The sequence below is a fragment of the Bidens hawaiensis genome, unplaced genomic scaffold, assembly GCF_021521415.1.
Source record: "Bidens hawaiensis isolate Kalapana, Puna unplaced genomic scaffold, B.hawaiensis_p1.1 tig00015117_1, whole genome shotgun sequence".
In the NCBI taxonomy this organism is placed as follows: Eukaryota; Viridiplantae; Streptophyta; class Magnoliopsida; order Asterales; family Asteraceae; genus Bidens; species Bidens hawaiensis.
In genome coordinates this window covers 162,362-183,730 of record NW_027492339.1, presented here as the reverse complement: position 1 = coordinate 183,730, position 21,369 = coordinate 162,362, and the positions used below count along the sequence as shown (strand labels likewise).

Genomic DNA, 21,369 nt, shown 5'->3' with positions numbered 1-21,369 from the left:
CGTCCGTGAAAGAATAAGATATATGCAACTTCAGTTAATGATATATATCTTGTAAGAACGTGTTTATATATTAATTGTTAATATATATTTGAATGTTTGAATGATAGTTGATAGAATTGAAAGGGTTAGGGAGCAAGCCCTACTAATGTTTGTGTAGAGTGTATGGACGATAAAGCACATGCACGGGCACAATAAAAGACTAAAAGCCTATACTGTGTTCGGGCACGTGTTGTGATAGTAATGTGGTCTAGTTATAGACACAACGAATTGATTGATTAGAATAATATGTATAATATGGTCCAGTTATGGATACTGTGGTGAGGTGGTCCAGTTATGGATACAATGATTAGGTGGTCCAGTTATAGATACAACGAATAGCTGGTCCAATTATGGATACAAAGAATAGATGGTCCAGCTATAGATGCAACGAATAGGTGGTCCATTTATGGATACAACGAATGAATGGTCCAGTTATGGATACAATGAATAGGTGGTCCAATTAGGGATACTATGTACAGTAGCTATTAATTATGTGTGTAAAGGTAGTACGATTGCATGGCATGATAATGTTAAATGCATAGATATACGTCGTGTGAATGCACGGTCCAGCTATGGATACTATTTGTACGCGTAAAAGTCAGAGGATAGAACAGAAGGAAGGTAGGGGACAAGTCCTATCAACTACCTGCGTAGAATAATAATATGTGTATTGATGTGAATGAATGATTGCATGTTCGTGCGTAGAGCCTTCGGGCCTCATGCACGAGCAATAAGTTAGGATGGCAAATCCCTTTAATTGATATGGTTCGATTACGAGTAAGAATAGAAGGCTCGATTATGAGCAAGTACGTACGGGATTAATTATAGACGAGTGTTACGTTGCGTATGAATAAAGACTGTGATTTAAATATATAAATCCAAATTTAATTAAAAGAAAGAAATGTTAGAACTCACTCAGCGCGTAGCTGACTTTTAGTATGCATGCAGGTATTATCGATGATGTGGCAAGATTGAGGCGCATACGAGGCTATCCATATTGAAGATCTAATTAGAGATAGAAGTATTTTATAAAAGTTTTAGTTTCCGCTGTATCAAACTGAGTTTATGAGTAAATCCAACACCGAATGTATGGTTACCGGGATCGGGGCCTTACACCGGACCCTAATAATAATATCCGAGGAAGTAGGCATAATGCTCTTTAAAACGTAGAAACAATTATACATGTATTAGTAAGCTAAAACAAGAAAGTATGAAAGAATGTAAGCATGATGTATAAATGTATGAAGGTATGCATGAATGAAATATAAGTAGACTATGTATGAAATTTGTATCTCCGGATACGTATAAGTAAGTTCGTGAATGTAATGCGTGTTGCCTGTTTAACTAGAACTCACTCAGCGTAGCTGACTTTTAGTCTGCATGCAGGCAAGTAGATTGAAGCAGCTGGCTTGAGGAAAACACATGACATGGACTGAAGAGCATGACATCTATGAGGAAAATGCTATGATGATTATTTTATGACGTTATGTTATGACAATTTGAATGTTTAAGACAAGGATTTATGTTTTGTAATATATTGGTTGAAACCGCGAAAGTTTTAACTAACTTTGATATTTAGAACTGCGTTTATGAGTAAATACAACACCCAATGTAAGACATCGGGATCGGGGCCTTACATCAGGTGTATGTAATTCTCAGTTGTATGTGATATTATGTGTGTGTATGTTGTAATATATAAATTTAAAGAGAGGGAGGAAGTGCCGATACAATAATAATTTAAATGGGCATAATACGCCGCGTATAGCATAAGATACGACTTGACAACCTAGGACTGTCATAATCAATCCTAGGTTGACTGTACCATATACTCCATGTATAACACTATTCGTGACGTATTCACTGGCGGATGCAGCTCACAACCAGGGCTAGCGTTTGCTACTCCTCCACTTTTTGTCGTTAGTGTAATTTTTTTGGCCGGTTTTCGTATTTCGTTACCCCTGAAAAAAATATTACGTTACCCTTATTTGTTTAAAGCCCAGCCAATTTAAAAGTTTAAATCAAATAAAACCCAAAGCAAATAAAAATCGATAACATTTTTTTCTTTGTTTGAACGAGAAACATCAAACTAAACAGGCTCAAACAAAAATAGGCTCAACAAAATTGTCATTTTTAGTAGTTCAAATCAAATAAAGCCTAAATATAGTTTGTAGCCCAAAGAAAATAAAAACCATTAACCTTTTTCCTCTTTTGTTTGAACGAGAAACATCAAACAGAACCTTGCTTAATAGAATCATTGTTTTGATGTTGAAATTTTTAATATGGTTTAGATATGTGAAGTCAAGAACTTGGAAATAGATTCAGTGAGGTTTCAACTAGTTTGTTAGAAAATATGTCCAGTTTAAATCTATGAGATTTGTTTTCCAAGTTGAACATATTTAAGATAGTGGTATTTTCGAAGATGTATTCATATGATTTTAGTAATGAAGAAAATTGTGTATTTCAGGTGATCATACAACCTTTTATCTCACTTTAAAAGAAGATGATACAACAACAACAACCGTACCTAGTAAAAGTCCCACCAATAGCAAAGCTATTACCAGGGTCTGGGGAGGGTGAGATGTAGACAAACCGTACCTCTATCCAAAGAATAGAGAGGTTGTTTCCAGAGAGACCCCCAGCTCTAAAAGAATACGTATGAAACCGTATAAAGGAAAACATAAGTGCAACACTAGGCTACTATATAACAAAATAAATAAATAAATAAATAAGATAAAATAAAAAAAAAGGAGAAAAAGAAAAAATAAATAATAATAATAATAATAGTTTGTTATGATAATGCGAATAATAATAGTCTAATTCTAAATAGATACATGAAAGCGTTGGTAATAGTGCTAGATATTAAAATACTAGAGAGTAATGTCAAAATAAAATAAAATATTATAATAGTATATCATTCAGACCTTGCAAATAAATAGATGGATACTTAAACATATTACATTAGGTTGAGTTAAAATCAAAAAGAAAATATGACAAAAAACGAAACGTCACAAAACAAAAAGGGAAAGAAAAACCCTAAAATACATTCCTAACAAGAAACTATGCATTGCCCCAAAGGTCTTTAACATTAATCATACGTCTCCAAAAGTTTCTATCCTCAACTATGTCCTCGGAAAGGTGCATATCTATCAAATCATGTCTAATCCTCTCCTCCCATGTCATCATGGGGTCTACCTCTACCCCTCCTCCCCTCTATAGTAATATTTTCTACCAATCTAACAGGAGCCATCATCTGTCTTCTCTTCACATGTCCAAACCATCTCAATCTCCCCTCCCTTATCTTATTTGATATGCAAGTCACCCCTAATCTCTCCCGAACTACGTCATTTTTTATTCGGTCCAACCTTGTGTTCCCACACATCCATCTTAGCATTCTCATCTCTGCTACCTCCAACTTTCGTGAATGCGTCTTCTTGATGGCCCAACAATCTGTTCCATATAACATGGCTGGTCTCAACCGCAACGCTGTAAAATCTTCCTTTTAGTTTAGCTGGAAATCTCTTGTCGCATAAAACTCCTGTAGCTGCTCTCCATCTGCACCAACCTACCTGTACGCGGTGAGCCACATCACTATCTATTTCCCCATCACTCTGGACAAACGAACCTAGGTACTTGAACTTCGTTACCTGCGGCACCACTTGGCCCTCAATGTTGATCTGCACCTCTTCATCGTCGATTACCCCACTAAAGTCACAGCGGAGATACTCGGTCTTTGCACGGCTAATCCTTAAACCTTTCATCTCTAAAGCATATCACCATTCCTCTAGCCTCATGTTCAGATCTTGTTTTTTCTCACCAACTAACACAATATCGTCTGCAAACATCATGCACCACGGGACTGACTCTTGAATCAACTTTGACAACTCGTCTAAGACTACTGCAAAAAGAAATGGGCTCAACGCTGAGCCCTGATGAAGGCCTACCTCCACCGGGAAGAAATCAGTATCCCCTCATAAATTTACAAAATTGAGTAGAATGTTTGACCTTACTCGTGTAATGGTGGAAACGGAATGCACACCACTTTTCCTTTGGTTTGTTGAATATTGAAGCTAGCGTTAGTTTTACCAATTGCAAATGCAACCGTTGAAATATATTTTTTTCTAAAATGGAGCTTATTAATACGGGTTTGCGTAAGCTAATGAATGATGAGTATTTGAACAAGCTTTAATTTGTGCGGTTGAAATAGAAACGTTTGATAAAGCAAAAGAAGAAGATATAATGACTCAATTACAAACTTTCAAAACCGAAGAAGAGAAATTTTCACTGATGTGTTTATTTTATTTATTATTATGTTTCTACTTTTGATTCGTTTACATTATATGAAACATAGCAAAAAAAAAAATTTTGAACGTTATCCTGAGATTTATGTCTAAATCTAAGGGTGTTCATCGAATCGAATAACGAATTTTTAAGTTAAATCGAATCGAATAATCCGAATAATTGTTTTTTTTGCCGGTATTCGTATTCGATTCGTATTTGATTAAAAGTTGAACCATTCGATTCGTATTCGTATTCGTATTATATGCCCAATTCGAAATTCGATTCGAATTCGTATTTGAAACTCGAATTCGAATAAATTCGATTTTAATTCGAATAAATACAATCTAATTCAAGTTTACCTATGCCAAAAAGTCGAAAACCATAATCATAATTGTAAAAGAAACATATAAATTTAAAGTAGCTACAATACCGTATGATAATAAATTCAAAACTAAACTACAAATGGTATAAAATTCAAAATATTCAAAACAAGAAGTAAATAACACTCATATTAGTATAGGCTAGGAGACGTATGGCATATTGGGTTTAATAATTTGTAATGGATATTTATTATTTAAGGATTTGACACAAATTAAAAAAATAATTATATATATATATACACATATGTATATATAATTTGAATTCGAATTTCGAATCGAATCGAATAATAATCATAAATTCGTATTTGATTAATATACTCGAATACAAATCGAATTCTTTAAAACCGCATTCGAATCTTAATAACTGAATTCGAATCGAGTTTCGAATGCGAATCGAAATCTGAACACCCCTATGATTAAATCCGCCACTGCTCTGGGTGTTCCTAGTCGGACCCTAATTAAGCCAACCCACCTAATTATTCTAAATTCTAAATCAATCATCAAGTCACATACGGAAATGCCTTTATACCACGGACACTTGACTTGTATGTATGTATGTATGCATCATCAATCCAACAAGGCGTCGGTCACACGTATCTACCATCCTTCTCCCACGTGCGAAGCTACTCTACTCTGATTGGTCACACTGGTTGCTCTCTACTTTACAGCTCATCCTGCTTCTGCTTCCTCATCCTCTCAATTGCAGATCCTGTTAACGCTTCATTTCAATTCAATTAACGTTTCTAGGTTTAACTTCAATTCAATTAGTTCTAATTTACTCCAATTACTTCCGTACGAATTCAGTTTACTGCTCGTTTATCGGTTTGAGATTTTGATGTAGCTATGTGAAATTAGGTTTAGTTATAGTTTCATTACTTGCTTTCTGATTCTGATTACATAAAATGATGATTTGCGATCTGTTTATACTCGTTCAGTTTCTGTTATAGTTGTAATTTACTCGAATTAGGCGAATTAGTTCCGTAGGAATTCAGTCGACTGCTTATCGGTTTAATTTGAGCAGATTTAGTTGCAATTTTGGTGTTGAGAAATTAGGTTTGGTTATGGTTTGCTTTATTGATTTCTGTTTTAGTTTACCTGCAATGTGGATTTGTGATCTGTTAACGGTGAAGATTATCGAGCTTTTCGATGTAATTATGTGAAATTAGGTCGAGTTATGGTTTTCTTGCTTGCTTTATGATTTTATAATTGCCTGCAATGATGATTTGTGATCTGTTAATGGTGAACATTATTGAGGTTTTTTGATGTAATTATGTGAAACTAGGTTGAGTTATAGCTTTTTACTTGCTTTCTGATTTAGTTTACCTACAATGTGGATATATGATCTGTTAGTGGTGAACATTATTGAGGTTTTTCGTTGTGATTATGTGAAACTAGGTTGAGTTATAGCTTCCTTACTTGCTTTATGATTTTGTTTACCTGAAATGATGATTTGTGATCTGTTATTGGTGAATATTATTGAGGTTTTTTTTTTTAATATGCTGAACGTGTGGTAACCTGGAGGTGATGGGCAATGGTTTTTTTTTTTTATAATTTGATATGCCTATTTGTCATTCGTTTCAGGTTTTAGTGAATAGCAGTGTATGAACCTTTGGTCCAGAATAGAAAGTTGCTGCTGCCAGGTCAGCATTACATTTCAGAGTAATTACTGCTAGTTATTATTTTGAATTCCTTCACGATTGCACTAACGGTTACTTGCTAACACATGTATAGGTTTAGGTTTAACCAGATGATATGTGAAAGATTCATTATTATGCTTAATCAGCAACGCAATGGGAATAAAAAGTATACAAAAGCCATTGCAAGCGTACATTGTATTGTTATGCTGTTTGATGAGAATCTGCGAAGGTCTAACTGCTGATGGTATGTCAACTTTATTCTTGCTTAGCTGTCACTTAATCTAGATCTTTTACAAACACATTTGTGGTGCTCATTATCCAGGTGAAGCTCTTGTTAACTTCCGTTCAAATATTATAAACTCGGATGATGTTCTTGGACAATGGAGGCCTGAGGATCCTGACCCGTGTGGGTGGAAAGGGGTAACATGTGATTCAAAAACCATGAGAGTTATATCTTTGTGAGTCGTCAATCATCATAACCTCATTTTAACAAAATAGATTATTGTTATTGTTTGGTGTTTTGATCTGTATATATGTGTTGTAATTGCTGTGGTGTTTTAATCTTTTTAGGAATGTTTCCCATCACAAGTTAAAGGGACCACTATCGTCAGATATTGGAAGGCTAGATCAATTGAAATTCTTGTAAGTGATTTTTAAATTCTCTTAAAACGTTTGTGCTTGATTGCTATAACTACTGATGATGTATACTTGTATATGTAATGTGTTCTAGAGATCTTCATCACAACAACTTTTATGGAGCAGTTCCTCCAGAGTTAGGGAATTGTACAGAGCTGCAAGGATTGTAAGCCATTTGACCATCTTTGTTTGAGCTATGACCATCTTTATTTGGTGAAATTTTAATTTTGTTTTCTTCTGTTATTATTTAAACAGATTTTTGCAGAATAATTACTTAAGTGGATTTATTCCTACTGGATTGGGAAATCTTTCAAACCTTCAAACATTGTGAGTTAGATTCTCTCTTTAGATTGGGAAACATATATGCTTATACATGATTGTTAAAAAAATCATGATCTTTTGTAAATATTACTGTAGGGATGTATCTAGTAATTCTCTTGATGGAAGCATTCCCACTACAATTGGGAATTTAAGGAATCTTGTAAACCTGTAAGCATGTTTCTGTTAGTTTCTCATTCGTCTTTTTGGATTATTATTTTATTTATATTGTGGAACCTTCTACTGACATGTATTCTTTATAATCCATAAAGCAATGTGTCATACAACTTTCTATTTGGCCCAATTCCAACCGATGATGTTCTTGGCCAATTTGGAATTGACTCGTGAGTTCTTAATTTCACATTGTTTAATGTATACTGTATACAAATGCATAAAATATATTTTAGATTCTTGCATATACACAAGTATAACAAGTCATACTGGTTAAATTCTTGTAGGTTTGTTGGCAACAGTGACTTGTGTGGGAAGCAAGTTAATAAGTTATGTAAAGATGATGTTGAGAATCAACAGCCTACAGGTCTAATTATTTTCCTTCAATGAAATTTTAGTTGATTTTTTTCTATAATAATCTGTTGCTTATGACAGTAATTGCTAACAACTTCCTTCTGCTCGATTCATCTTCTTATGGGTCACTTGTGTTTTACAGTTGACTGATTTTATTTTCAATCTTTATTTGTGTAGCGAGCCAAAATGTGAAAAAAAATTCTGGACGGCTATTTATCAGTGCTTCAGCTACTGTGGGTGCACTGTTGTTGGTAGCACTTATGTGTTTTTGGGGCTGTTTTCTGTATAAAAAACTTGGGAAAAATGATGTTAAAGGGCTTGCAAAGGTTGTCAGTGGAGGTAAGATTCTAATAACCATTTTATGGATATTAATAATAAGGGAAAATGTGAGTTTATATTGGTGATAATAAGTTTTTGTAATGACAGGTGCGTCCATTGTTATGTTTCATGGGGACTTGCCATACTCATCAAAAGACATCATCAAGAAACTAGAAACATTAAACGAGGAGCATGTAATTGGTGTTGGCGGTTTTGGAACAGTTTACAAGTTAGCAATGGATGACGGGAATATTTTCGCCTTAAAAAAGATAATGAAATTAAACGAGGGATTCGATCGTTTTTTCGAAAGGGAGCTCGCGATTCTCGGAAGCATTAAACACAAATACTTAGTGAATTTGCGAGGATATTGCAATTCACCCACATCCAAACTGTTGCTATATGACTACCTGCCAGGTGGCAATCTAGATGAAGCTCTCCATGGTAATAAATATAGTGCATTTTATCTTTGTTAGTTATCTTGAACAAGTAGTTATGTGATAGTTAAAAATAATAACTATTATGTTTCCAGAAAATGGCAATCGACTAAACTGGGATGCAAGGCTTAAGATTATTATGGGAGCTGCAAAAGGGCTTGCTTATTTGCATCATGATTGTTCGCCTCGGATTATACACAGAGATATAAAAGCTAGTAACATTTTACTTGACGGGAATTTTGATGCTCGGGTTTCTGATTTTGGACTTGCAAAATTGCTTGAGGATGAAGAATCTCATATTACAACTATAGTTGCTGGAACTTTTGGTTATCTAGCTCCTGGTAAGAAATATCAACTTTAAGCTAGGTGCAAAACATAAACCAACTTACGGTTTATTATCAAATTTAGCAACTAACCTCATTTTAAAATTTAATTGATTATTGCTGTTGTTGCATTGGTTCAATCTATGCCATATATGCAAAGAAATGGTTATTTGAAAAGACAATGAAAAATATATATATTTACAAGGTTGCAAACTGATTTATTTTTTATTTATATTAAAAATAACTATTAAATATCAAATTAGATGCTACATATACACTAAAATGCCAAAATAAGATACTATGTCAGCAGTTTTGGAGAACCAGCAAACAGAATGACTGGCTACCGATTGAACTTGTTCATTTGGTGTTACAATCAGTAATAAAATATAACCTGGTTGTTAAAATTGTAAGTTGATTTATATTTTATGCTTAATTTAATTGGTTGCTAAAGAAATGATTATGTAAAAAGAAAATGAAATCTGAATTTATTTACAAGTTTGAAAATGTTTTTTTTAGTTTATATTCAAATATAACTATTACATGTCACATGCATTTGCTTATACACTAAAATTCCCACGTCAGAGGTTTTGAAAATTAAGCAAACAAAGTGACGGGCTACCAAATGAACTTGTTCATTCATTGGTACAGTCGGTAATAAAATTTATCTTGGTTTCTGTTTTCACCAAATTAAATGTTGTTAAAATTGTGAAAAATACTAAAAAATTGTAAGGTTCACTTATAATTTTTGCGCCTTTCTCTTATAATATCCCTGATTCCCTTCAAACCGATTTTTTAATTCTGTGATTTGTGTAATTTACTGCAGAGTATATGCAGAGTGGTAGAGCAACAGAGAAGACAGATGTTTATAGTTTTGGTGTGCTTATGCTTGAAGTTGTAAGTAGAAAAAGGCCCACTGATGCTTCCTTCATAGAGAAAGGCCTTAATATTGTTGGCTGGGTATGTATTTTATTCATTTGTAGCCTTATTGAGCACATTAACTATTTAAAATAAGGTTATTGTCTGAAAACCCTATTTGCATGACCAAATCTTTTCAGTTAAATTACTTAGTAACGAAGGGAAGGCCACATGAGATAATTGATGGTGATTGTGAGGGTGTGGGGTCAGAAACCCTACACCCTCTGCTCTCGGTTGCAATCCAATGTGTTTCTTCAAGCCCGGAAGACCGTCCCACGATGCACAAAGTGGTGAAGACACTTGAATCTGAGGTTATGACACCGTGCCCGAGTGACTTCTATGATTCATCATCAGATTAAAGTTTATTGAATACGGTTTGTGCTCGCAAGTTGGAGATCAAAACAGCCACTGGGGGAGATATGCGAAGATCTTTATGTTCTACAAATTCAGCTTTCCATTTGATTGTAAGTGTTTTTTGGGTTGTGATATTAGAAAGGTACCCTTTTCCATGTGTATATGATGTTTAACTGTCACCTTTCACCATTCCTGTATCATTCACCCTTTTCTTCTTTATTTATAGTGCACATTTTCATCGGTTACTGAGTTACTCGTCAAAACACATGTGATGTGTTTATTTGACTTTTAACAAAGACTAACAAAAACCGTTTTAAGATTAAAGTTTGAACTCCAACACGCTACGTTAGCTTCTGTAATCTTTCCTTATATAATATCCATGATACCTTGCAACCTTTATGTATTATTAAATGCACCCTAACACACATACAACTTTGTTTAGAAAGGCACTAGGTGCACTGAGGCGCTTAGGTCCCAAAAGTCGAGGTGTGTGCGTCACATACGCAAGACACAGCCAAAATAAGCTTTATTCGCAACAAGTAAACCTTTCACAATATCTTTTGTCTTTTTGGTTGTTTTTACACATCCTCCTCCAATGGACTCTAATTTTGACCCAGAAATAATGAATGGCCACTTCAAGATGTTGCTAGCTCATCTTGCGCCTTTTAAAACCAAAATACACACGTCACTCTTAATGCTATGTTGTGTTTTAAGTACCATAAAGAGAAAACAGAATTCATATAGTTTCAAACAGAATTTATAATTCGGTTCGGTTTTAATCGGTTTTGTTGTCTTCTGTCTTATCTTCTTACTCGGACTTTGCAAATCTTTAGCCTCAAAATATATTGTGGAAAGGGTGTTTTGACTCTGCACATCCTTACTAGGACAATTTCTTAAAGTAGTGTGCATGTATTTTTATTCCATGGGTATGAATCACTGATCATAATGGTTGTAAGTTGTAACTTCTTATCAAAAGATGTTAGGGGGTGTTTGGGATTTTCCTTATTTTACCTTCTTATAACTTTTCATTTTTTATTAAGTTAATAAGTTACACTTTTCTTCTCACATTAAAAACAATCTCAAACACCTTATTTCTTTTCAGAAAGTTAATAAGATATAAGTTAGTTAAAATAAGCAATCCCAAACACCCTCTTAATTTGGTCAACTTAATCCTATTCAACTTTACCATTTCTATGGTCTAAACTTTTTACTACATCATAAGTCAAAAAAAATTTAAACACATATAACATGCTTTAAGCATACTTCAGCTAAAAAAGTTACTCAAGCCTATTAAATCTTTTACCATATTTTTATTTAACTTAAATTACACAATGCTTTTTTTTTTTCCAAATTAAATTATGTATTATAAAAACTAATCATATTTATAGATAAATATTAACCGGCTATTTCATTTAATACGTGGCGGGTAACTAATTTAATTTTTATAAAACTTTTAATGTAAATATATAATAGATTTAATTGCAGTTATGGTCTCTTTGGTAAACCTAAAACGCAGTTTTCAACCCTGTGGTGACCATTTCGGCGATAGTGCCTTGTGGTGGTCATTTTTTTGCAATTGCATCCCGTCGTGAACCCAAATTTAGTTTTTTTAGAAGACCATTATACCCTTACAATTTGCAACCCCGTGATGTTTTAACATATGCAATATGAACCCCCTCTTCTTTCACCATCACCGCCACCATCATCACAACACCGCATACCACTGCCACTATAATCACAGCACCGCACACCACCGCCACCATAATCACTTTGGAGCACTATGATTAATGGATTAATGAAAGAATACACACAAAAGGATCCCTGTCCGACAAGCACTAAATAGTGCTCCCCAAATGACAAAAATCATGATCTATTGACTATTGGTATGGATTTGATGAATCATAAAGCTTAATTTAGACGACTAGCCCTACCATAACATGAAGCTTGTATTAGAATTTGAATACATGTCAATTCTCAAACTTAAGCATGCCCAACAGGTACTACTTGAATAATATAGATTCAAGGCCAAAATTTAACGAAGTCAATAAACCCCCAAATTTACTTTCAATCTTTTCCAAATCATAACAGTTGGGCTTTAGAATTCTGTGACGGATCCAGAAATTTTAACCATTGAGTGTCAAAAAAGGTTAACCTAGAACGGGTTTGGTTAAACCATAACGGGTCAACTAAAGATGGGTCAGGCCAAACCAAAATGGGACGGGTAAAAAAGTTACATTAAATAAATTATGTATAGAAATTTAAACAACAAAATTCATTAAACATAATAAACAAAATATACATATTACAATGGACCTTTACGTGTACGTGATTTTATCTTTTAAACCTAGAACACAAATCTTCGTTCCTCAAATGACAACAAAAATCCATACCACTAAAATTTCAAGAAACACGTAAACAATCAAATCAAAATGAATCCAATAGAAATCAAAATAAAAAATGTCAATAATTGATTAGCGTATTTTGTATTTCAAAATAAAAACAAGAATCCGAAATTAAAAAAAAGAAAATAATAATAATAATAAATATGAACAACATAAACCTAATCAGATGTGAAAAACTTTTTATCTCTTACTCTCGTATAACTTGCAGATTCAAAATTTTTAATTTATGATGTGGTTAGACAATTAATCAATTTGGGTTATTTTTCAAAACAAAATAAAATTTAGGTTTGGAAAGTTGAGGTTGGGGTTGGGGCACTGTAATATATTAGAATTTTATAGCATGACCTAGAGATTTGAGTGGAAGCCTATGCTCCCTCTGGATTAACACTGAATCCGCCCTCGTTGGTCTCGTCGGAAAAACATGATGGTCTCACCTGAAATCGAAGAAAATGGGTAGCGGCGTGGTTGTGGAGCATACACTTTTTTTACTAATGGTTTGGTTAGGGTTTTGTGGTGGTGATGATGGACCTTCAATGTTGATCATGAACAAATGGACACATATTAGCCTCTAAAATAATCAGCTCAACCGTTGCCGCCTCATTTTTCTTTCAGATTTACACGAATCAAAGACGGGAGATGGGATGGTGGCGGTGGGTTACGCCAGAAAAAATGGAGTTGGACTATTGGAGGTGGTGAGGCTTCGCCAGTGGTTGTAGCCTTGCAGATGGTGGCAGATAGTCGGCAAGGGCATGGAGAAGAAAGTGGGGGTGGGGTTATTCCTTATAAATTATTTATTTATTGTTATTATTATAATATTAGGTTAATGCGAAAAGACGACTATGCCCCTTAATTTAAAGAATTCAGCTGACGTTAACTAATGTGTGGACCCAATTGCAAAAAAATGACCACCTCAAAGGCTTATCTATGAAATGGCCTCCACGAGATTGAATACTATGCTTTAGGTTTCACCACATAGACAATAAGTGTAACTGTCTATATGATATATACATACTTTAAAATAGCGTTTGGATCAAATACAAATGAAATTAACGTGTTAATTGTGAGAATCAGGTAGAATAATTATATAATTACATTATAGAATAATTACTCTACTTGTATATATAATCACTCTGGTTTATTCTCACAATTAGCATGTTAATTTCATCTGTGCGTTAACTTTACCACATTAAAATAAAGCAAGGATACTAGATACATGATTTAATATACTACAACACACAAACTAAAATCATACAACAAATACTACACAATTTTTATAATTTAGAAAGAAATTTATCCTCTAAGTTTATCAACACACGTACGATAGTAAAACTCTTATAGAAGAGTTCTTATATCCCAATTTCCAATTAGTTTTCAACCATAACCTCGATCTCATTAATTAGCATAGCACTGGCAAAATCCCATATGTTTCTTCCACTTTTTTGTAGCTCTACTATTTTTTTAGACGACGACTTTCTTCACTCTCTAGTTCTGGAGATATATCAATTAATTTCTCTTTAAAACAATATATATGAAATTATAACTTCAAAACAAATATATAATATTTATAAGAGACTTCAATTAATTTCACTTTCCCCCTTTGTAAAACGCACATCGATCGTTCGAGAGAGATATCATCAATCTAGCAAGCATGGCTTCCGATTCCGGCAGATCCGGCGGTAAAATACTCAAACAGAAGCGAATTGCTGCACGGAACACACCTTACGACCGTCCTACTCCGTCTCAGCCTCAACAACTACCAGAAGAAAGCCCTAGTTGGCTTACCGGACTTGTTTCGCCGGCTAAATTTGTCGCAGGCGGTGCTTCCAAAATCATATCCTCCATTTGGAACCCTAAGACTTGGTCCGCTCGTTCTTCAGACAGTGATGTTGACTCAGGTTGTTAATTGTCTTCTTTTAGGGCTTCTGTATTGTGATTTACTTCAATTGTTTATTACTCAGTTGCCCTAGGGTTTGTTACAAGGATTTTGAATATATCCATTGGTGAAGGTTTATTTATAGTTAAATTAAGTAGGATTAATATTAATTTGATGAAAGTGATATTTGAGTCAGGTAGTTAATAATCTTATAATTATTTTAGGGTTTCTGTATTGTGATTTAGTTCAATTGTCATCACTCAGTTGCCCTAGGGCTTGTTGCATGAGTTTAGAGTACAGTTATTGGTGAAGATTCAGTTTAAAGTTAAATTAAGTAGAATTAGTGTCTCTTCATCCAGTATTTGAAACCTTTTTTTTATTATAGAATCATAATTTACATAGTTGATGTTCATTTATTTATTAGTAGATATGGGATTGGTGGTGGAGGATGATTTTTATTTAAATTTCAAATAACCGTTGTATATGTATTTGGAATGATTTAGGCCTATACATACTACATAGTTGTCAAAGCCACAAGGTGCAAAGGCGCTTAGAAAGAGAGAGCCCGAGATAAGCAAGGCACATAGCATAAACATACGATTTTTTGGTAGTTTTAGACATGTTTTAGGTTTATTTAGGGCTAGTTTAGGCTGGTTCCAGGCCATTTTTGGATGTTGCAGACCTAGTTTCCCCGAATTTGCAAAATTTTACTTGAGTTTTCGAGATTTGGCCAGGATCTCACCAGGCCCTGACCGGAATTTTGCATGAAGGTTGCCAGGGGCCCTAAATGATAACAATGTGCTTTTTATGTGCCTCGCATCGCTTGGGCCTAGGTGTGCACCCGAAGGGCTTTTGACAACATAGGGCCTATAAAAATGGATAGTTATACTGTAAACAAGAAATCTGAAGTAACTGGAAGTGGAATAATACTGTTTCTATGATTCAGAAAGTTTGATTTGAACACTTTGGTAATTCATTCATTAATTTCATATTTTTTTGCTATGCTTGACAGATGATGAGTCTGGAGATGAAGAAAATCCTTTGGATGGTGTATTGGAGTTGAGTGAGGTAGATTCTCATTTCTTTATTCTCAGTTTTTGTTTCGTATGCAGTGTTGACTTTTGGCCACAAACTAACTTTTTATGAACCTAATAGTTTAAAATAAATAGTTGCATACACTCTTCTGTAAATGGTAGATCCAGTGATTAGTTTTCCACTTAAGTTTGATTATATATATTTTACTGCAGCAAAAGCCGTATCAGAAGAGTGAGCTTTTGCACTATATCGAGCAGCTACTTTTGTTTGAACATTTTACAAGGTATCTTTTGATTAAATTATTCTGTTATTACTATCTACTAGTATCCTACTTTAATCAATTTATCTTGATTTGTGCATTAGTGAAAAACTGGCTAGTACACTGTTTGTTTTCTCAATTTATTTGACGATTAACTTTTTGCTCCCAATGTTTTTTTTTTCCAAAATTTCTAACAGGGAAGAGTGTGATAGACTCATAGAGATTATCAACTCACGAGTTGTGGATAATTCTAATGATGCAGGACCAAGTATGATACATGGCAGCACTAACAATGGTATATCCAACATCGAAGAACACGTGACTATGTTTTTCTGTGCTAAACTTACGTTAATATGGACTAATGATGTTTTTTTAATGTTAAACAGAGACTTCTGATACACATAACCAAGCTATTTTGGAAGCAAAAAAGTGGGTTGCAGAGAACAAAGTTAGATCTGGTTTAAGATCAGACTTGGATAATGGAATCTTTGCTCTTAAGTCTGTTATGACACCACAGGTTAGATATTTAACTTTTGATACGATCATATTCCTTTAATTGTTTGATTGTTCATCTCAGTTGAGTTTATTTTATGAAACATGAATAACATTTGTTTTCTGATTTTTTTCATTCAGGCTACTGAAAAGGAAGCAGGATCTCCCGTTGATGTGGCAAAATCAAATATGAAATCGCGTCCTCCTTGGGCATCTCCTATAAATAATGATAAATTACTAACAACTCCATCACCATTAGCTGCAGATTTGTTTAAGGAAAAAACACCATTTTCATCTACTGGTGGTCTTTCTTTTTCATCAGCAAAGGTCACCACTCACCAATACTAATAGTCAAATAGCTAAAATGCTCTTTAATAGCAAGATCTATCTTTCGTTATTTCTGATTTGTGGACATGCTAATGATACAGAAGGATTATCTTTCTGCTAGATCATGGAACATTCAAGAAGAACTTAGGCGGGTGCGCACCAAAGCAACTGAAGATCTGCTAAACAGCCAGCGATCCTTGAAACTTGCACTATCAGCAAATGAAACATCAATAATTGCTGCAGGAAGAAATGAGCCGTTTAAATCAGTGGACGAAGTTGTGAGCCTGGCTGCTGAAGGGAGTGATCCAATCCTCTCAGGTTGTATGTGAAAATGTGTGAAATATTAGTTGTATTGAAATATTTTCAGTTTCTGAAATTCATAAATATTAAAGTAATAAATTCACCGTGTCAGATATGATGACTTCTCAAAAAAATCTAGCCCCTGAAGCCTTACATTCGCATCCTGCAATGCCAGATCTGGAGCAATATAAGGTATGCAATGGCAACAAAGTATGCTAATATAATTTTCCCTGTATAGTAAGCCTTACATTCGTATCCTGCAATGCCCTCATATAAAGTTTGTTGATACCGATCTTGGTCCACAAGATTCTATTTAAGTTGAAAATGAGTTTCAAAGTGGTTTCTTTTATTTTGGCAAGATGGACTTTAGAGACTAAAAGCTAATTGACAACCATTTTTTTTTATCAGTATGTATAGTCAAGTGTTGCAATTCTCATAGGAAAGGGAGGGAATATTGGTATAATACTAAGCGTAGTTTTGGCTATACTAGGTGGCAGTCTAAACCCATTTTAAGTATATATCGGTGGTATTATGTTTTTATCTCTAATGGGTTTAATAAATAAGATTGTAAAAGGAAACATGCCACATGGTCAAACAGAAGTAAGAAAATGGGTCTAGAGTCAGTTGATATAATATGAGTTTCTAACCATGTTTAACACAGTAGTTTCTTATTAAAAAAGTTAGAACGTTAGGGCAGTCGAACCAGCGTGGAAGGAAACTTGCATCTTGACCTATTTTTTACATATGAATAGGTCAAGTTATGTTTTATATCTAGTGATCCTACTGAGTAAAATAGAATAAAATAGCTTAAAGAAAGAAACATGTCAAACGGGTTTACGGTCACCAGAGGTGAAATACATTGCATAAATATTTTACTGATTCATTCTTAAATTGATCAGACTGATTCGTTCTTAAATTGATCAGATTTGACAATAGTTTTTCATAAAGAAAAAAAGACAGGTGTTTGTCCTCTTTCTGGTCAACCCATTCTGAACCAAAATGTGAAGTTAACCTGTTGTCTAACCCTAACCCGTGTTGTCACCTTTAGGGGTCTAAACTAGTCAAGCTCGAGCTCAGCTGGTTTAACTTACAAAAGCTCTAACTTGGCTTGTTTCAAGCTATATTTCTGAAGCTCAAGCTTCGCTGGTGGGCAGTTTTTCAAATTTCACTCGGCTGGTTTAACTTACAAGAGCTTGAGCTCAGCTCGTTTCAAGCTATATTTCTAAAGATTGGCTCATTTATTATATAATAATGATTTTATTACTTTATTTATATGCGTTTATAATTATTTGTATATATAACAATATAACATAATATATATTATTTAGTTATTTTTAACACAATATACTATGGATAATAAGAACTTTTATGTAAATATATTAATGAAAACTATATAAATAATAGGCGTGTTTAAGCTCACGAGTCAACTCGAGCTTGACAAGTGAATTTCGAGCTTGTGCTCGTTCATTAAAAAGCATATTTCTAGGCCTAAGCTCGGCTCACTTACATCACTTGCCACCTCTACTTATCTTACTGCTTACCTCCTCACCAGTTTAAACTTTTGGTTGGTATGCTAAGGGTATTAATCAAAACGGGCTGGAGAAGGACCAAGACACCACACAACCTGATGACAGAAATCTTGGCCATGAAAACAATAGTTCGGCTAAGGATATAGCTCAAGCAGACAACAATTGTTTTTTCATGACCGAATCGCCCGACATACCCACTGTTAGTAATTCTCAGGATAGCTTTAATAATACCAATGACCAAAGTCAGACTACAAAGAAGAAAGAAGAAATAACTGAGAACCAAGCAGTGACCAGAGCTAGTAGAAGCACCCGGAGAGCCAAAGGAAGAGGTAAATGACAGGGTCACACGAGGGTAGTCTGGTAACTTAGCTTTATTACATGCTGCCTGCCATGTCATTGTAACATTATTTACTAGCTTGTTTAAAAAAAAGACCGATGATTGAGACCAAGTTTGCGTTTATTTCTAGGCTTTAGAGCAGGTAGTATGTATTATTACGTCCTTGTATTCAGACTAATCTACTGCTTGACTAACCATCTGTAATTCATGATCATATACTTTGTGATTGTTTTTCCTGTACCTTATTTTCTATGTTAATCACGTTATGGCTTCACTAATCATTTTCACAAACACTCGGCGTGCTTTGTAAACATTATTCTATGTATAAAGATGTAAACAGAAAGCAATTTTGGATGGTCCAGAATTCCATGTATTTAGGATTGTTTTAGAGACAGAAATTCGAAACTGAATATTGGATGGTGTTCATGTTCCCCGCAAATCATGCCAATTTTGTCAACCATCGAATTTCGTTCATGTCAACCTATATATAGAACCTTGGCAACAAGCTTCGTTTCTCGTCACCTCTGTGAGCCTCTTCCAATAGCGCAACGTCGATCATCGTTCTTCTACCACGGTAATGATTGTTAGCGTGACCCGTAATCTATTTCTATCTTTTTTCCATGCGTGTAATTGGATTTGAACATGAAAATGATCATGTTTTGTTTGAATATTGCAGGTCCCTTAATAGCCGGTGATTTGTTTACATTTGATCAATGTTGACAAAAGGAAGCGATGTTAGCGTGATGGGGAAACGAGGGCGGTCTCCGTTTCCTCGAAAACATGCCGTGGCCTCCACGGAAACCAGAAAAATTCCTATTTATGATAAGCATACGGTGAGTTCAAGCATGTATGCTAGAAGTCATGTAAAGCATCCTTCTGTTGACAGTAACAAGCTTATACCACAATCTAGAGTTATGTCTCTTAAATCAAAGTTTAATGAAAAAAAGGTTACAAATTCGTACACGAACACAACCGGTTTGACCAAAACTAAGGATCTCAGAAAGCCTGATATTGTGAGGGAAATCTTTCATGGTAAGAAGCAAACGAGGCAGCCAACAACGATTGCAACTCATGAAGAAGATGACAAGAAACTAATGGATCGCGAGGATGAAAATATCTTAAAATGTGAAGTGGAGTCTCAAGACGTCGCCGATGCCCCAATATGTTTAAGAGAAGATCAAAATATGGCCGAACCAAATACATGTAGTGAAGATAGTTTAACATCATCTAATGAACATGTTAGCATTGAAAATACCGCTACTAAACAAACGAGTACCACTGACGATTCCAATGACCAACATCCTCATTTAGAAGTTGATCAAGAAGTGGATTGTGAACAAGGGGCAGAGGCTGAAACAAAAGATGTGGAACAAGATAGATCAAAGGAGCCAGGAGTGCATGACGAAGAGCCGGAGCCTGAGGAAGTAAAAGAGGTACCAAAAGAAGAAGGAGGAAGATCAGAGGAGGTTGTGGCTTATGGGAAGAAGGAAACTCTAAGATGGAATAAGGTGAAATCATTAGTTGGTGCATTTGAATATATTATTTCACTTGAATGTAATGACTTGCAAAATACTTATCAACATAGATATATAAATAAAAACGTATTACGTTAATCTTCATTGCTTTGCTTATTAGATATAATAATAATAATTTGTATAATATACCGTGGCTATATGTATTAACATGATTAATTTAACATAATCTCGTCTTTATTACTTATTAGAAATTAAAGAAAAACAATAACAAATGTTATTTTAGAGTAGTATCTACTGTTATAATAAACAAAAATGATGGTTCAACCACATATCACTTAATTAGTCTAATATTTTGCCAAGTGGCACCCCTATCTTTTCATCTTTAATTCTTAATTATTTTATTAAAATAAATCATTTTAAACCTTCCATAGCTTATCCCTTTATCACATCAAAACACCAACATTCTAACATGTTTTTTCCCCATAATATTTAATTTTAACAAAAAGAAATGTTTCATAATGATATCCTTTTACAATATTTGTTTTAAAATTTTAATATGGCATTCCATTGTTTCTTATAATTTAATGATTTATACAAAATAATAGTCTTAATAATTTCAAATTAAAAAGTGAATGTTTTAAATTTTATACTTAATCTTGTTTTTAATTTAAACTATAAACTACATTTAACACTTTAATTTTGAGAACCATTTGTGATTTTTAAAATCTTTCACTTTCCGACTATAATTATAACTTCTATTATATTCCAAAAATAATAGTAATAATAACATTAATAACATGCTCAAAAGCTTAAACTCATAATGATAAACCTTGGCTGATCCTAAAGGCCGGATATGGGATATATGAAGTTTGTAAAATTGCAAGACGACGTGTGGGAAACAAGTTAGGATTTTCTTTAAACTAATGTGTATGGGTCATAACTCATAACTGCAAGATGTTGATATATAAGAACCTAGTTAAGACTTGAGAGATCTTGAACCACAAAGGATGTGTAATATAATTCGCTACTTAAATTTGGTTTGATATGCGTGCCTATAGCATAGATTTATGAATTATTGTGATTAATTAATCTCGTTGGCTACATTCTTTTTGCACTTCACACTTGATTAACAGTTTAGATTATTGAGACAGTTTCATAGATAAATTCATTTAAAACATTTCAT

The 21,369-nt window shown here is 34.0% G+C and overlaps 3 protein-coding genes across 3 annotated transcripts; 2 read left to right on the top strand and 1 right to left on the bottom strand.

Annotated features, from left to right (window-relative positions):
* Positions 1–3,380: 3,380 nt before the first annotated feature.
* LOC143548420 (uncharacterized) lies at positions 3,381–3,797 on the bottom strand. The gene has a single exon (XM_077039600.1). It carries the CDS (start codon positions 3,795–3,797, stop codon positions 3,381–3,383), a length of 417 nt encoding a protein of 138 aa, XP_076895715.1.
* Positions 3,798–6,248: 2,451 nt separating this feature from the next.
* LOC143548412 (LRR receptor-like serine/threonine-protein kinase FEI 1) lies at positions 6,249–10,397 on the top strand. Its single transcript, XM_077039591.1, has 14 exons — positions 6,249–6,337; positions 6,429–6,578; positions 6,657–6,792; positions 6,905–6,976; positions 7,065–7,136; positions 7,226–7,297; positions 7,388–7,459; positions 7,561–7,632; positions 7,747–7,826; positions 7,991–8,152; positions 8,240–8,572; positions 8,661–8,906; positions 9,712–9,845; positions 9,944–10,397. The coding sequence occupies exons 2-14, from the start codon at positions 6,488–6,490 to the stop codon at positions 10,160–10,162; spliced, it is 1,761 nt and encodes a 586-aa protein (XP_076895706.1). The 5' UTR covers positions 6,249–6,337; positions 6,429–6,487; the 3' UTR covers positions 10,163–10,397.
* A 3,801-nt stretch (positions 10,398–14,198) lies between these two features.
* On the top strand, positions 14,199–18,893 carry LOC143548400 (protein KAKU4-like). Its single transcript, XM_077039583.1, has 9 exons — positions 14,199–14,454; positions 15,445–15,500; positions 15,680–15,750; positions 15,924–16,021; positions 16,113–16,243; positions 16,360–16,545; positions 16,647–16,863; positions 16,958–17,037; positions 18,424–18,893. Exons 1-9 carry the CDS (start codon positions 14,208–14,210, stop codon positions 18,709–18,711), a joined length of 1,374 nt encoding a protein of 457 aa, XP_076895698.1. The 5' UTR covers positions 14,199–14,207; the 3' UTR covers positions 18,712–18,893.
* Positions 18,894–21,369: the final 2,476 nt, after the last annotated feature.

Bases quoted from the DNA above. Each gene is read 5' to 3' on its own strand.
- LOC143548412 (XM_077039591.1), top strand. From the start codon at position 6,488: ATGGGAATAAAAAGTATACAAAAGCCATTGCAAGCGTACATTGTATTG. The intron at 6,977-7,064 runs GTAAGTGATTTT...AATGTGTTCTAG, and splicing joins CTAGATCAATTGAAATTCTT to AGATCTTCATCACAACAACT. The intron at 8,573-8,660 runs GTAATAAATATA...TTATGTTTCCAG, and splicing joins TCTAGATGAAGCTCTCCATG to AAAATGGCAATCGACTAAAC.
- LOC143548400 (XM_077039583.1), top strand. From the start codon at position 14,208: ATGGCTTCCGATTCCGGCAGATCCGGCGGTAAAATACTCAAACAGAAG. The intron at 14,455-15,444 runs GTTGTTAATTGT...TATGCTTGACAG, and splicing joins AGACAGTGATGTTGACTCAG to ATGATGAGTCTGGAGATGAA. The intron at 16,244-16,359 runs GTTAGATATTTA...TTTTTCATTCAG, and splicing joins AGTCTGTTATGACACCACAG to GCTACTGAAAAGGAAGCAGG.
- LOC143548420 (XM_077039600.1), bottom strand. From the start codon at position 3,797: ATGAAAGGTTTAAGGATTAGCCGTGCAAAGACCGAGTATCTCCGCTGT.